Genomic DNA, 17,362 nt, shown 5'->3' with positions numbered 1-17,362 from the left:
CACTTGCGGCTTGTTAGCAATATGCCTCTGAAAGAGCACTGAGAGCACTGACACCTGGCTCTTCAGCGAGCCCAGGGATAGCCCGGCGTCCAGGCCTGACTGAAGGAAACTGAGGACCTTTGGAAGAGAATAGGGAAGTGGAATCTGCCCACGAGGGTCGCACCATGTGAAGAAAATCTTCCAGGTACGATAGTAAATCCTGGCTGAAGTTGGCTTCCGAGCCCTGATCATGGTTTTAACAACGTCCGGTGAAAAACCTGCTTGGGTCAAAACCCAGGTCTCAATGGCCCCGCCGTCAAATTGAGAGCCCCTGAGTTCTGGTGGAAGAACGGGCCTTGTGACAGGAGGTCGGGACGTGTGGGGACACGCCAGGGAGCGTCTGCTGTGAGTTGCACGACGTCGGCGTACCATGTACGCATGGGCCAGTCTGGAGCGATCAGAATGGTGGGAACACCCTCTTGTTTGATCTTCCTCGGGACTCTGGAGATCAGGGGGAGGGGTGGAAAAATGTACAGAGGCTGGAACTGGGTCCAGTCCTGAACCAGGGCATCTGCTCCGAGCGACCGCGGATCGCGCGTCCTGGCCATGAAATTGGGAACCTTGGCATTGAGATGGGATGCCATCAGATCCACGTCCGGGGTCCCCCAACGATGACAGATCTGACAGAAGACTTCGGGATGGAGAGACCATTCCCCCGAGTCCATTCATTGTCGGCTGAGATAGTCGGCTTCCCAGTTGTCCACACCCGGAATGTGGACCGCGGAGAGTACCGACCTTGCAGCCTCCGCCCATTGTAGGATACGCGTTACTTCGGTCATCGCCTGGATGCTGCGGGTGCCGCCTTGATGGTTCACGTATGCCACTGCCGTGGCATTGTCCGACTGTACTCTGATATGAGAGTCTGCCAGCAAGTGATGGAAGGCTTTCAACGCCAGGAAGATGGCCCGAATTTCCCGGATGTTGATGGGCATGGTCGATTCCCTTGGTGACCACCTGCCTTGCGCTCTGATGTAGGTGCACCGCGCCCCAACCCATAAGGCTTGCGTAGGTGGTCAAAACCTTCCATTGACCGGAGAGAAAGGATTTTTCCCTTGCAAGCGAGGTTGGCTTGAGCCACCAGTGCAGGGACCTCCTGGTGTTTGCTAATAACCGGAACTCCCTGTCGAGGGAGAACGGATTCCTGTCCCAGGACTTGAGGATGGCCAGTTGAAGGGGTCTGAGGTGAAACTGGGCAAATGGTACCGCCTCCATTGCTGCTGCCATCCTGCCAAGTACTCTCATGGCATACCGGAGAGATCTGGGGGACTTGCGGAGGAGTGTGTGAACTCCCAGACAGAGAGCCAGTGCCTTGTCCCTGGGGAGGATCATCAGACCCTTGGAGGTGTCGAATAGCATCCCCAGGAAGGTCAGAGACTGACTCGGGGTAGTCGAGGACTTCTGTAAATTGACTAACCATCCCAGGCGCGTCAGAGTGTCGATCGTGATCGAGACGTTGACCTCGCAGTCCTTGAGGGTGGGGGCCTTGATGAGAAGGTCGTCCAGGTATGGAACGACTACTATGCCTCTGGAGTGCAGAACGTCCATGGTAGCTGCCATGACCTTTGTAAATGTTCTGGGAGCCGTGGCGAGACCGAACAGGAGAGCCACAAACTGGTAATGGTCTTGGTTGATTGCGAATCTGAGAAACCTCTGATGGGCGGGAGCAATCGGTATATGCAGGTATGCGTCCTGTATGTCTATGGAGGCAAGATATTCTCCTTTTTCCATAGACGCAACGATTGACCGGAGGGATTCCATGCGGAAGTGACGAACTCGAACATACTTGTTGAGTTGCTTGAGGTCTAGTATGGGTTGGTCGCTGCCTCCCTTCTTGGGCACCACGAACCGGTTGGAGTAGAACCCTCGGAAGCGCTCTTCTGCTGGGACTGGCACTATGACTCCTGCTCGCAGGAGGGAAGAAACCGCTTGACGGAAGGCCTGAGCTTTGAGCGGGGATTTTGGAGGGACAGATGGAAAAAAAAAAAAAAACCTGTGCGGTGGGCTGGTAGTAAACTCGATTTTGTATCCTGAAGACACTATCTCCTTGACCCACTTGTCTTCTGTAATAGGCAGCCAGACCTGCTGAAAGAGTAGCAGTCGTCCGCCTACAAGTGGGATGTCTTCCAGAGGGCATGAGTCAGGATGAGGGAAAAGTCTGAGGTTTTCCTCCTTTAGGTTTTGCCTGGCTTGCCTTTGATTGCCAGTTCCTGTCCGGCCTCTGTGCCGCACGTGTGTTGTCCCTGCGGGGGGAACGATTACGGTTTTGTGCTGGGCGTGAGACGGACCAGCCTGAAGAATTCCGAAAGGATCGGAAACGAGATTGATTACGCCTTTTAAACGTGCGTTTTGGTCTTATTTGAGGGAGGGAAGTACTTTTGCCCCCGGTAGCATTGGATATCATTGTATCCAGCTTTCCACCGAAAAGACGGCCACTGAAGTACGGGAGATTTGTTAGGGACTTTTTTGAGGCCGCATCCGCTTTCCATTCTCTTAGCCAGAGAATACGCCGGATTGTGATGGCGTTTGATGCTATTCCCGCTATTCCTCTTGCAGAATCCAACGCTGCATGGACCATGTAATCTGCCACCACTGCAATTTGCACCGCCTGGTCCGCCAGCTGAGGATTTGAAGCTTGAAGGCCTTTTTGCAATAGATCAGCCCAAGCCATGATGGCCTTGGCTGCCCAAACTGAAGCAAATGCGGGAGCCAAAGAGGCACCTGCCGCTTCAAAGATTGAACGAGCCATGCGTTCGACTTGTCTGTCTGCTGTGTCCTTGAGGGTTGAACTGTCCGGCAGCGAGAGAAGCGTTTGTGCTGCCAGCCTAGAGACTGGAGGGTCCACTTCAGGCGGATCTGTCCAATCCTTGGTGTCTTTCTGTGGAAAGGGGTATTTTGCTTCCAAATACTTGCGATTGGCGAATTTTTTCTCAGGCTGCGAAAAATGCTTAGAAAGGATTTTTTGAAATTCCGGGTGATTAGGGAAGACCTTCGATGGTTTCTGAACACTTTCAAAGGAAATTTTGTGTTCTGGTGCTTCCGGGGTTGGATCTGAAATGTCCAGCACCCGAAGGATGGAAGAGACGATATCCTCAACTATCGCAGTATTGCTAAGGGGACAAGAGACGAGATAATTCTCTGTTTCGTTGTCTGGGTTAGAGTCACATATGCCTTCCGAGTCTGTGGTCGGAAATCGTTGCGGAGATCCGCATTGTCTGTCTCTGTCAGAGGACGGACTAGGTGACCTGGAGCCAGTGTGTCTCTCCCTGGAGGGGGACGACCGAGTGCTATGTGAGGACGCAGATGAATGCGACCTGTGGGTCCGCTTACGTCTGAGACTGTCGGAAGTGGCATGTCCCCGAGATGGGCTGTCCCTTTGCTGGGTAACGTTCATAGCCGAGATATGACCCTGCAAAGCCTGCAGTAGTGTAGAGGTCAGGCTATGTATGGACTGTGTTATAGACTGCAACATCTGAATAGCCCATTCCGGTATGGAAGAAGACGCAGAAGCGTTGCTTCTGACCCAGTGTTTTGGACACAGTCCCGGCAGTGTGGGTCCGTGCTGCCCCTGGGGAGTGGTCTTGCAGGCTGTGCAGAATGCATAAAAGCAGTCTTGCCTGGTTTTCTTCCTTGAGCCCGGCATCATGCACAGAGGCTGGCTAGCAGGGGTCCTACAGGGGCTATGCAAAGGGGAGAACTTATAGGTAATATGAATGCACAGCTGAGTAAAGAGAACCCAGCTGTGATCTTACCCCACCAGTGTGCCCCGAAGTCCAGCGCCGACAAATCACAGTCCTGTGCCCCCCGGAGACTGCTGTATGGCTGTCAGCTATGTTTCCTGCTGCAGCAAGATGGCCACCGGGATTCTGAGGTGGAGGGGGAAGGGGGCGGAGAGCTGAAAAGGGAGCGCTGAGCTATGTAAAAGCGCGCCCTTCCTGCCTCGATCCGCCCCTTCTATGACACTGCAGAGTGTCATTTTCGTCATCCGGGGGCGGGCCAGGGGGCGGGAATAGGGCGGCGACTTCGGCTAGGCCGAAGCCGCGGCCTAAATTTGATACCTCATGCCCAGAAGGGCTCCAGGACGGCGCGGTTGTCCAGGGGGGGGTCGGATTCAAACCAGACCCCCCCGGATTAAACGGCAGGCTAGCGGTGGGGTTATGAGAGCGAAGTAGGCCCTGTCGGGGGTCCCTTTGAGGCGCTATGCAGCTGGTGCTGCCACAGAGACAGGGGCGCAGGGAGCCCTGTCTCTGACAAGTGCCATGCCTGCCTGCACCTCCCCCGGTCCCAACAGGAGCCCGCAGCTGGGCTGGGGTCCCTGGACATGTAAGTGGCCGAATGGTGCCTGATACAGGCCCTACCTGCGGTGTCTCAACCTAATGCCCCCAGAGGGGGATTAGGGAGGGTGCTGCTGTCACCGTCAGGGGGCTTCATCCTATCCTCGACCTCAACCCAGAGCCCAAGGGAACTGGGGAAGGAGGGGGGGGTCTCGACTTCGAGCCAGTACCCGAGGGACTGGGGAAGGAGCGACATGGGGAATAGCCGTCTCGACCTCAACCGGGTACCCCTTAATAAGGGACCGAGGAGGGAGCCATGCCGGGAGTCTCGCTGGGGACCCGCTTTTCTTCATCTGTAATCCGTTGAAAAAAAAAAATCAAGGAAAAAAAACGGAGTAAAAAACCTTAGGTGTGCCTCCTTGCGACACTAAGCAAAAACTGGAGAAGGCTGACGCCGTCCAGGGGTGTATACTGCAGAGGAGGAGCCAAAGTTAATCTTTTTCAGATTATGCATAGTGTCGCCTCCTAGTGGACAGCAGCATAACACCCACGGTTCTGTGTCCCCCAATAAGGCGACAGAGTAAAAAAAGTCAACAAAAACCACAAGTCAAAAGAAGAAAAACTGAATTGGGACCACATTTCTCCATTCTGTCAGTTTGTGGAAGACGAACTGCACTCCGATGACATCCGAGTGCAGTCTGATGTTTTCCACAGACTAATTGACTTGCATGGCCGAGTGTAATCCGAATATCAGATCAAACTCCGGCATGCAGCAAATTTTTTTTCTCGGACATGTGCATGGACCAATAGACTAACACTACTGTAGTCCGAGTGCGATCTGATGTTTTATCGCATCGCACTTGGACTGATAATACGGTCATCTGCACGGGCCCTTAATGTCACACTAACCTTAAAGTAAATGATTTTTGGTTTGCTATAAAACGGGCAGCCTTTAAATTCATGTCCTGAGACCACTTGCTTTTCAACAATGCCATGACGAAGCTTCCTTAAGGTTTCACTCATGATTTCTTTTTCCATCTTACTGCCCCCTTTAGGCTTACTGTCCATGTCATCACGCGATACCTAAATAAACAAGAGTGTGGATCAGTAAGAAAATCAATTGGTTATCAATTTAAGATCATCCCGTGCGTACGAATGTACATAAAACACTTCACAAATATACTATAACATGTAAAGTCTGCAATATTTATTGGTAATCATGCTACACTTAAATGTTATGGAGAGCTTCATAGTGTTACTCACCTAACCTGGCTCAAGGGTCGGGCCTTGTTTCCTTCCTCTTTCACTGGCTCCTTTTGTGCTAATCTACACCACATTGCTATAGTGGCACAGGAAACACCTCTGACATCATCACACAAGGCGTTTTAAGGCAAAATTCAGTGAGTTATATGCTGCCTGAGTATTTAGATTGCATTGACCTGAGCAACCAAGTGCTTGTCGGGGGCTGCTTCACCTTCTACTTAGCTCAAGCTCCAGGTAGGTACCTACACTGGGTGCAGAATTATTAGGCAAATGAGTATTTTGATCACATCATCCTTTTTATACATGTTGTCCTACTCCAAGCTGTATAGACTTGAAAGCCAACTGCCAATTATGTAAATCAGGTGATTTGCATCTCTGTAATGAGGAGGGGTGTGGTCTAATGACATCAACACCCTATATAAGGTGTGCTTAATTATTAGGCAACTTCCTTTCCTTTGGCAAAATGGGTCAGAAGATTTGACGGACTCTGAAAAGTCAAAAATTGTGAGATGTCTTGCAGAGGGATGCAGCAGTCTTGAAATTGCCAAACTTTTGAAGCGTGATCACCGAACAATCAAGCGTTTCATGGCAAATATCAAACAGGGTCGCAAGAAACGTGTTGATAAAAAAAGGCGCAAAATAACTGCCCACGAATTGAGGAAAATCAAGCGTGAAGCTGCCAAGATGCCATTTGCCACCAGTTTTGCCATATTTCATAGCTGCAACGTTACTGGAGTATCACAAATCACAAGGTGTGCCATACTCAGGGACATGGCCAAGGTAAGGATGGCTGAAAAATGACCACCTTTCAACAAGAAACATAAGATAAAACGTCAAGACTGGGCCAAGAAATATCTTAAGACTGATTTTTCTAAGGTTTTATGGACTGATGAAATGAGAGTGACTCTTGATGGGCCAGATGGATGGGCCGGAGGCTGGACCAGTAAAGGGCAGAGAGCTCCACTCCGACTCAGACGCCAGCAAGGTGGAGGTGGGGTACTGGTATGGGCTGGTATCATCAAAGATGAACTTGTGGGACCTTTTCGGGTTGAGGATGGAGCGAAGCTCAACTCCCAGACCAACTTTCAGTTTCTGGAAGACACCTTCTTCAAGCAGTGGTACAGGAAGAAGTCAGTATCGTTCAAGAAAAACATGATTTTCATGCAGGACAATGCTCCATCACATGCATCCAAATACTCCACAGCGTGGCTGGCCAGTAAAGGTCTAAAAGAAGAAAAAATAATGACATGGCCCCCTTGTTCACCTGATCTGAACCCCATAGAGAACCTGTGGTCCCTCATAAAATGTGAGATCTACAGGGAGTAAAAACATTACACCTCTCCGAACAGTGTCTGGAAGGCTGTGGTGGCTGCAGCACGCAACGTTGATCGTAAACAGATGAAGCAACTGACAGAATCCATGGATGGAAGGCTTTTGAGTGTCATCGTAAAGAAAGGTGGCTATATTGGTCATTGATTTTTTTTGCTTTGTTTTTGAATGTCAGAAATGTTTATTTCTAAATTTTTTGTTGCTCTATTGGTTTACCTGGTGAAAATAAACAAGTGAGATGGGTATATATTTGGTTTTTATTAAGTTGCCTAATAATTCTGCACTGTAATAGTTACCTGCACAAACAGATATCCTCCTAAGATTGCCAAATCTAAAAAAAACCACTCCAACTTCCAAAAATATTAAGCTTTGATATCTATGAGTCTTTTGGGTTGATTGAGAACATAGTTGTTATTCAATAATAATAAGAATCCTCTCAAATACAACTTGCCTAATAATTCTGCACACGGTGTAATGATCTCCCGCTACTCCTAAATTCCATGCAACTACTAGTAAAAGAGAAAAGGCGTTCCAAGTATGTCACCCTTAATACAAGGACACAGCGAGCAACGGACTGTATATGCTCACCTGAATCATAGAATCGTAGAGTTGGAAGGGACCTCCTGGGCCATCTGGTCCAACCCCCTGCCCCCTGCGTGGGTTGTGACCTGGCACTACTCCGTATTTGTAAAAATGAAAGGCTGCTGCTCTGAACACTGACCCACACGCCAGTGAGAAGAAACGTAACAGGAAAAAGAACGGTGATTCCCTGCCACTGCCACAGTGTGAAGACAAGAGTGTGTGGTGCCCCTGAGGGTTCAGTCGCCACAGAGGTAGTGCACCTCATCCAGAGGTGTGGTACCCCACTCTCAGGTAAGGAGGGAGCACTACCCAGGACTCTGACACCTGCACCCCCCACACATACTACAGTAGCAGGGTTTTCCGTCCCTCCCTGCTGGGTAGGAAAGGCTGTTGGGAGGTGGGTGGAGTGAGTAGGAGTAGGGGAGGAGCTTAGGCAGAACAGAGAAGTAGCTGAAGGAGTTGGTCAGTAGGAGAGAAAGCTGGAGGAAGGAGCTGACAGGACTGGGCAGTTAGAGTGCTGACAGGAAAGTTAGAGAAGTGAAGAGGGAGAAGGAAGCTCCCGGGAGGACAGAAGGGGTCCTAGAGGCACGGTGCAGCAATCATACTGGCGGTGGGGCTCGCTCCATGCCGACTCTAGCGTTGGGTAGAGGGACCAGGTTGCAGTGGGGTACCTAGTCTAGCAGAGAAATCATCAGACTCAACTAGCAAGCCGGAGACAGAGGCACCTGTAGGTATCTCGGCACAAGCCACAGTTATCTTCGCTGAAAAAGCAGCCATATAGGAGCAAGGATATGCAGAGAGGACGTTACCCAGCAGGGTCCGTGGCTGCTGGCTTGGGACACTGACTGTGAGGTGTTGGGCAGGAGAGGCGGTCAGCCGACACAGTGAGATGGCCAGGAAAAGCATATACTGAAGAGGTCCTGGGAAGGTGAATCCTGATCTACCTGCGAGTTTGCTGGACCCCTCACCTGGAGGACACGGCACCAACCGGGCATCTGTGCGCACCAGAACTGTGAGTAAAGCTTTGGAAACTACACCCCGCTGTGTCCTCTGAATTCTTCCTATGACACCCACTCAGCACTGCTACATCCCTTGCCAAATACTACATCACTACCATCTTCAACACATTACATCTGCCCTGGGACTCAGCTCCACCTGTGGGGAGCTATTCCAACTCTGCTGCATCACCACCAGTCCCAGAGGATCTGCACCGCACCGCTGGTCACCTCTGACCAGAAACCACAGGTGGCGTCACGAAAATTGCCCAGCGGGCACTTCAGGTGTATCTTCTCTGGATCTTTATTCATTCATGAACCGCATTTGGGTTGACTTCTCTACCTGATAAAGGAGTCAGCCCAACTTCAAAACGCTCTGCAAGAATGAACAGAGATCAAAAGAACATACACCCCTTAGCTTCACTCTGTGGCAGTCCTGGGAATCACAGCTCTTTTTCCTGTTTGGTTTGCATATTTTCAACTACTAGTGATTATTTTCAAGCTCAGTCCAGCCAACCCACCTGTAGTTAATTCCTATCCCTGCAATCAAGTTTCCAAATGCCAACTTGTAATTGGTCTTGGCATTGTTCAAACCTCAGCTTCTGATGTCAATGTAAGACATCACTGCAAGATAGTTTCCACTTTGACAAGATACTTCTGTTATTTATGTGAGAACCGTTTCTCTACAAGCAAGTTTGCCAATAATTCACAGCTATCCTGTGTTTAATCATTTCCTCGCTAGTAGTTGTGCTATAAACCAAAACTCTGCAAGCAAGTTACCAGGTCATCTATTACTACGGTGTATAACCACAACTTTACAAGCAAGAACCAGTTGCCATTACATGACTGCTATCCTACTATTAATCATTTGCCTGCTGCTGGTTTTGGATTGTCAGTGCATCTGATGTTCCCATATGTGTTCTCACATCTGGCTCTGCTTCATCCAATGCTTCCTGCTCTGCTTATCTGTCTGCCATCCTGTATACCCTGCTGTCCCCGTCCTTCCCGATCCATGTGATCACCCGGCAAGACCCACTTCTTTGCTGTATCGCCAATGGTCCTTCCTGCTCACCCTTACATACGGCTTTGGTAATCCAATTCACCAGCTGAGCCCTTTATACATATTACAAAATAAAAAAAGTTTGGCATACTTCAGATACACACGGTATACTAGTAATAACCCATAAAAAAAGAGCTGATAGTTATTTGTAAAAATACACAAAATGAGAAATGTAATTGCCTTGCTCATTCAATAACTGCTGATATATAGGCCTGAAAAAAATCAATTAAAGCAGACTCATAGAATTGAAAATTACTAGATGAAATAATTCAGAAATCACAGCACTCCTGTCATGCTCAGTTATGTATAGTAGTATAGCAAAGGACATTATATGGTCTCTGGCTTTGCGGTGCATGCACGAAAACAGACAGGAAATTAATTATTGAGAGATCATAGTGCAGGCAAGTACCCAAGACGTTCTTCCAAGGGCAGTTGCTTCTGATCAAAGCTCAGAATTACACATAAGTTCTTATGATCAGGGCGATAGATTAGCTGATTATAAACGATCACATCTAAATATGACCTGCAAAAAGATTAAAAAACCCTTTGCAACATACATGTGAGTAGGTAGGTATTTCCAACAAACTGTACTACTACAGCTCTGAAATATCACATGCTGAGTCAGTTGTGGTTGACAGCTATAAGTATATCAATCTGACATCAATAAATTATCATGCCATAATTATTTTTTTTTAAACCACATTCCCCCCAAAAAAGGATAGGAGTTACACCATACCCTATATGTACCCCAATATGGAGCCATTAAAAATAGGAGCTCACCCCCAAACAGAGGCCTGATTAAGTGGACAAGTTTTTATTCCACCGCCCCCCCCCCTAAAAAAAAAAAAAAAAAAAAAAAAAAAAAAAAAATCGCAGCAAACTAAAGTGACATGACTTCCGAGGGCAGCCCTGGTCTCTGCTTGCATTGTACCCTGACATTGCTCTCTCTTGATGGACCATGACACTTCCCATCAGACTCAGCGAGGGAGCGCACTGTCACTATGCATTAAATATACAGTGGCTACAGAAAGTATTCAGTCCCCTTTAAATTTTTCACTCTTTGTTTCATTGCAGCCATTTGGCAAGTTCAAAAAAAGTTCATTTTTTTTCTCATTAATGTACACTCTGCACCCCATCTTGACTGAAAAAAACCCGAAATGTAGAAATGTTTGCAAATTTATTAAAAAAACTGTAAAGCGCTGCGGAATATGTTGGCGCTATATAAATAAAGATTATTATTATTATTATTATTATTATTAAAAAAGAAAAAACTGAAATATCACATGGTCATAAGTATTCAGACCTTTTGCTCAGACATTCATATTTAGGTCACATGCTGTCCATTTCCTTGTGATCCTCCTTGAGATGGTTCTACTCCTTAATTGGAGTCCAGCTGTGTTTAATTAAACTGATAGGACTTGATTTGTAAAGGCACATACCTGTCTATATAAGACCTCACAGCTCACAGTGCATGACAGACGAAATGAGAATCATGAGTTCAAAGGAATTGGCCAAGGAGCTCAGAGACAAAATTGTGGCAAGGCACAGATCTGGCCAAGGCTACAAAAAAATCTGCAGTACTCAAGGTTCCTAAGAGCACAGTGGCCTCCATAATCCTTAAATGGAAGAAGTTTGGGACCACCAGAAGTCTTCCTAGACCTGGCCGTCCGGCCAAATTGAGCAACAGTCAACTAGCACTACAGCCTTCCACCAGTCAAGCTTTTATGGTAAAGTGACCCAATGAAGCCTCTCCTCAGTGCCAGACATATGAAAGCCCGCATAGAGTTTGCTAAAAAAAACACATGAAGGACTCCCAGACTATGAGAGATAAGATTCTCTGGTCTGATGAGACGAAAATAGAACTTTTTGGTGATAACTCCAAGGGGTATGTGTGGAGAAAACCAGGCAATCTCAATACCTGCCCAATACAATCCCAACAATGAAACATGGTGATGGCAGCATCATGCTATGGGGGTGTTTTTCAGCTGCAGGGACAGGACGACTGGTTGCAATAGAAGGAAACATGAATGCGGCCGAGTACAGAGATATCCTGGATGAAAACTTCTTCCAGAGTGCTCTGGACCTCAGACTTGGCCAAAGGTTTACCTTCCAACAAGACAATGATCATAAGCACACAGCTAAAAATAACAAAGGAGTGGCTTCAGAACAACTCTGTGACCATTCTTGACTGGCCCAGCCAGAGCCCTGACCTAAACCCAATTGAGTATCTCTGGAGAGACCTGAAAATGGCTGTCCACCAACGTTCCCCATCCAACCTGACGGAACTGGAGAGGATCTGCAAGGAAGAATGGCAGAGGATCCCCAAATCCAGGTGTGAAAAACTTGTTGCATCATTCCCAAGAAGACTCACGGCTGTACTAGCTCAAAAGGGTGCTTCTACTCAATACTGACCAAAGGGTCTGAAAACTTAGGACCATGTGATATTTCACTTTTTCTTTTAAAATTAATTTTCAAAAATTTCTACATTTCTGTTTTTTCTCAGTCAAGATGGGGTGCAGAGTGTACATTAATGAGAAAAAAATGTACTTTTTTGAATATACCAAATGGCTGCAATGAAACAAAGAGTGAAAAACTTAAAGGGGTCTGAATACTTTCTGTACCCACTGTGACAAGACCATACTGAGCATATGCATGCTCAGTAGAGCAGGAACTAGCCCAGCCCCTGAAACAGACGTTACTGATATCGCTTCGTTTCGGGGAAAGGGCAGAAGCTGTGGCAGTGACTGTAGCCTCTGCCCACTGATGACATTTAGTTTGAGTATCCCAGCATGCACTGGGAATTCTCAAACAAAGGATCATCAAACAGAAAGTAAAAAAAATAAAGCAGTTAGATAGCATAGTGCGGGAATGATAAGGACTTTTTAGTTAAAGTGTTTTAGAAAAGATATATTACACTAAATAAACACTTAGTTTTAAAATAAATGTTAGCTTCGGACCACTCCTTTAAGTATTGGCCCATACTGATCTCTGCAATCAAGTTTCCAGATTTACAATGTCTTGTAAATGTTCTCAGTCCTTTTCACACCTGAGCCTCTGCAACCAAGATATATCATCACTGAAAGCTAGTTTCCAGTTTGCTAATATATTTCTCCTGTTTATTTGAGAACTGCTTCTCAGCAAAAAAGTTTGCCATTTCTTCACTGCTATCCTGCTTTTCCTTACTAAATGTTTCTGTTTACATATATTTGTGCTATAAAACATAACTTGGCAAGCAAGTTACAAAATTTTCTATTAATCTATTACCTCTATGTGTAGCCACACCTCTATAAACATGGACCAGTTGCTATTAGAGTACTACTATCCATCAATTAACCATTTGCCTGCTGCTGGTTTCAGATTGTGTGTCTGCTGTTCCCGTATGTGTCCTCACATTTGGCTCTACTTAATTTGTGTCTTCCTGTTACGCTTGTCTGTCTGCCATCAAGGCCGGTCATGAAAGAGCAGGTATGGCAGTACATGGAGATTGTAATACTATGTCTGTACTAAACAGCAATACAGGCTATGGTCACATAGCTTTGTGCACGAGCCATGAGGCTCTCTGCTTGAGTTACCTTTGTAAGGAACTTATCAGTGGAAGTATCCATTATTATGCACATACAAAGTTTAGATGCACTGAATGGAAAGCCTCTATAATGGTCCTGATAATGAGGAATTACTAATACAAGGTAAACTTACAGAACTGTGTATTCAGTGCTCTGAAATATTTCCTACAGAAATCGGCTCATGTTAGGAGTCCTCTTTTACCTTATAGGGTTTGAGATCTTCACTCCATAATCCTCTGAACTCCGGCTGAGCCAAATTTTCACTTTCACCTTCGAATTCATGCGTAAAGTTAGGTGACACAATGATATCGTGGGACCGCTGAGTTAGGGAGCCGTCATCCTCATCAGATGATAGAGGGGAGGGGGAGCGCCACTTAATCTGCAGACCGAGAAAAATGATAAGTACATCTATCTTCCAAACATTTCCAAGCATGCTCGCTCACTTACGTAGGAAGCCAGGAATAAATACTTGTTTTGCAACTTCCTTATGTTTTCGTTTTAAAGCCGGCATTGCAGAATCAATTATATCTGGCATGAAAAATAATGCTGCTTGCATAGTTATACTTCACATCAAAACAATGGACACCTAGGTGGAACTTAAGGACCTCCATGAGGTCTACCAGATGCCGGTGATGCCCATTGTGCAATGAATCTTTATTTTATAAACTGAAGCCACCACTCAGATTGGAATACAGCCTACGCTAGTACGACTTACTTTATGGTTTATTTCTCAGCTGCTATTGTCTCCTAGTAGTTTTAAATGTGGATTTTCCAGGAGGGGTTGCCCCACCGGAGACAACCTTTTTTCACAATGCCGCTCCAAGGGCCATCAAATGATAGCCCGTTTCTGCTCCAGATACCCCAATCAAACAGCAGATTTTGCAGTTTGCCAGACATTTTCCTGGCAGGTAATGCAGTGTCATATGCTAGCTATAGAGAGGACTGGCCATCCTTATATAGCTCAGACAAAGATGAGTGATTATCTGCTTCCGCTGATAGAGAGGGGTCCCATGCTGGGAACCCCCCCTCTACAATAATCATGTTCTAATAGAACATATGAGCCTCAGCTGCCTCATGACACAACCTTCGGCATTTCTCACTATTTTGGAACTAGTTTTTACAGATTTCTACTGCTGATAATAGAATTGACCAGAAGAATCTAATTAGACATGGACATATCTATTTCTGGAAAAGCTGAGTTCCAAGCAATATAGAATCCCATACACCTTAGGTTGGTTTCATAAATCCGTGTTTTGTGACCTAAGTACAGACCGCAAGGACCAGCCATAAGTCTCCTGAACCAAACTGGACAGCCTCATAGGCATATATGAAGCTCTCGATTTTGCGTCAAGAGACCTGCGGCCGGTCCATGAGTCCGAACTTGAGCCACAAAACCCAGGAGCGTGAAACTGGCTTTGGATATCTGTCAGCTCATTTGGCTGACATCTATCTATTCCGAAAGATGGGACAAAACAATTTACGGTAAATCTAGTGGATACTGATGTTCTACGACATCTTCTGTTGGGGGACCCCAATACACACATAAATCTAATATATATATATAATGTGTATGGGGCCACGACAGATTTTCAGGGGACTGTTGGAACAGCCAAGTTGCCCAGTTGTTCTCCACTTTATCCTCTTCTCTCACAACACTTGCTTTTCCCTATCCTGAGAACACTGTATACTCTATCCAATAGTTAAAGGGGTTGTACCAAGTTTGGAGGTTATCTTTTATCCATATAATAGGGGAACCTCACCAATCCCAACAACTGAAGAGCTCCGTGAATGGAGCAGATTATGCGAACATCCCCTCCTTTCATTCTTTATGGGACCCCTGGAAAAAGTCAAACTGGTCTTTTGCACTCCCATTAAGAATGAAAGAGCGGAAGTGCGAATAATCAAATGCACACGTGGCTTTTCGGTTCTCTTAATTAGTGAGGGATCACCATGGCCACCCCCCTTCATAATAAGAATGTTATCCACTTTCCTGTGGATGGAGGATAATTTCCAAACATGGAATACTGTATCCATAATAACGGAGCATTTCTGTCAAAATTCTATTATTTTCCCTTTTTAATTGTTCTACTCATAAAATTACTCACAAAGACACTTGTACTTGAAACAAGAAATTACTTCATGCATATTTTAGAAATTGTGCACCGTGAGTCTTGCTCTGTATCATAATTAGTATCTTTATAACATGCTGCTCAGTTATAATTACACCGCAGGTAGTGAGCGTATTATGAAGCTTCATTACGTTTCTTTCTTCGTAAAGACATGGCTGGGTAAAAGACTGTGCAACGGCAGGGAACATTGATGCCACAAATAATTAAACTGTGTTCGCTGTGAAATTAAGCTAGATGGATACATAGCATTAAAAGATCTGTCCGCTTTTGTTTCTTTGCAAGTCCATTTTATGCGGCACGTGGGTATAACTTTTACAATGTTTTCTCAATTGCACTGATTAGATCAATTTATAGAACAGTTAGGGCATTTTCACGGATAGCATTCGTACCAACGATAGTAAAGAGGTTGTTCACATGTTCTTGATTTTTTGCAGTTTGATTGGTCCATGCAAAATTGCAGAGACAGACATTAGAGATGAGTGAATTTGTTTGGATTCGGTTCCGAATACGATTGAAATCGAATATAGTTTTTGCAATAGTCGTCGAAAACAGCCAAACGTTATTAGAGTCAATGGGAGTAGAAATTACCAAATATGTTCAGAACCTATCACAAGAAATACATTCGGCACAAATATTGTCTGAATATGGCCCGAATATGTCAAAATCAGTTTCTGGTACAAAATCCGAACAAATTCGCTCATCTCTAACAGACATGTCCAATGCTGATTTGAGTTTCGGATCCAACTCGACAATGGGTCCGTAAAAAAAAATAGAGGACAACACTTGGATGCCATCGGATTGATAAACAGGAAAACGTGGAGAAACACCAAGGTTACTTACTGGTAGCCGGTTTTTCCGGAGCCCATGACAGCACACCTGAGAGAGGGATCCGGCCCACCAGGACAGGAACCTACTGAAATACAAGGGGCGGTACCTCTCCTCCGCTTCAGTTGGTTACAGAGCATGAGAGGAACAGTTAATTACACATATAACCAACACCACATCATAAATACATCCAATTATTGTGCACAACCTTATGGTGAAAAAAGGGGGGGGGATATAAGGGTGCTGTCATGGGCTCTGGAAAAACCGGCTACCGGTAAGTAACCATGGTGTTTTCCCTTCACCCATGACAGCACACCTGAGAGACTTCTGGAGAATTTGAAACACCTTAGGGAGGGACCACCGCTTGCAGCACCCTTCTACCAAAGGTCAAGTCAGCACCTATAGTGCCTAAAGAAGGTTGATGGTGAGGACCTAGTAGCGGCCTTACAGATTTGGTCAATTGATACTCTGCTTTCTCTGCCCAGGAGGTCGCCACTGCTCTGGTGGAGTGAGCCTTGACGCCATCAGGAATCGGAGCACCGCTAGCTGAGTACATTACACTAATGGCCTCCCTAATCCATCTGGCAATAGTACCCTTTGACACCCCATAACCCTTCCTGCTACCCTGAAAGGCTATGAATAGGGACTGGGACCTCCTCCACTGGCAAGTCACAGACATATATTCTAGCAGCGCCCTCCGAGTCCTAACATCTAGATTGACTATTTAGGGTTCTCACAGAAGGAAGGAAGGATAATCTCTTGACGTCGATGAAATTTAGAGAGCACTTTGGGCAGATATGCCGGGTGTGTTTTCAACACAATCCTATCCTCGTATACCTGCGTATAAGGCGGACTTATAGAGAGGGCCTGCAATTAAGTCACCGTACGGGCTGATGTAAGAGCAACCAATATAATTGTTTTGAGGGTGAGGTATTTTATTGGCAAGTCATGTATGGGCTCAAACGGTTCTTTCATAAGGGCCTCTAATACTAAGTTTACATCTCACAGGGAAGCTTTTGGAATCGGGATTGGTTTAGAGTTAGACCTATGGCAGGACTTTATGAATCTTGCCACCCATCTATTCAACGCTAGGTTACAGTTGTATAATGCAGGGTTTCCCAACTCCAGTCCTCAAGGCACACCAACAGATCATGTTTTCAGGATTTCCTTTGTATTGCACAGGTGAAGCAATTATCACCTGAGCAATACTAAGGAAATCCTGAAAACATGATCTGTTGGTGTGCCTTGAGGACTGGAGTTGGGAAACCCTGGTATAATGCACCCAATGCCGAAATCTGAACTTTAA

The 17,362-nt window shown here is 46.1% G+C and overlaps 1 protein-coding gene across 1 annotated transcript in view; it reads right to left on the bottom strand.

The window, feature by feature from the left end:
• Positions 1-17,362, bottom strand: part of CFAP74 (cilia and flagella associated protein 74) — a 269,418-nt gene that overhangs the window by 211,588 nt on the left and 40,468 nt on the right. Inside the window, exons 12-13 of the mRNA XM_073585414.1 lie at positions 13,305-13,481; positions 5,220-5,393 (exon numbers count right to left, since the gene is read on the bottom strand). Coding sequence (XP_073441515.1) covers positions 5,220-5,393; positions 13,305-13,481 — 351 coding nt within the window. The remainder of the gene's footprint in view (positions 1-5,219; positions 5,394-13,304; positions 13,482-17,362) is intronic.

This window comes from Dendrobates tinctorius, unplaced genomic scaffold (assembly GCF_039654945.1).
Source record: "Dendrobates tinctorius isolate UK_male_01 unplaced genomic scaffold, ASM3965494v1 ptg000086l, whole genome shotgun sequence".
NCBI classification, from domain to species: Eukaryota; Metazoa; Chordata; class Amphibia; order Anura; family Dendrobatidae; genus Dendrobates; species Dendrobates tinctorius.
The sequence above is the reverse complement of the archived record's forward strand: the minus strand, read 5'-3'. Positions and strand labels throughout refer to the sequence as shown.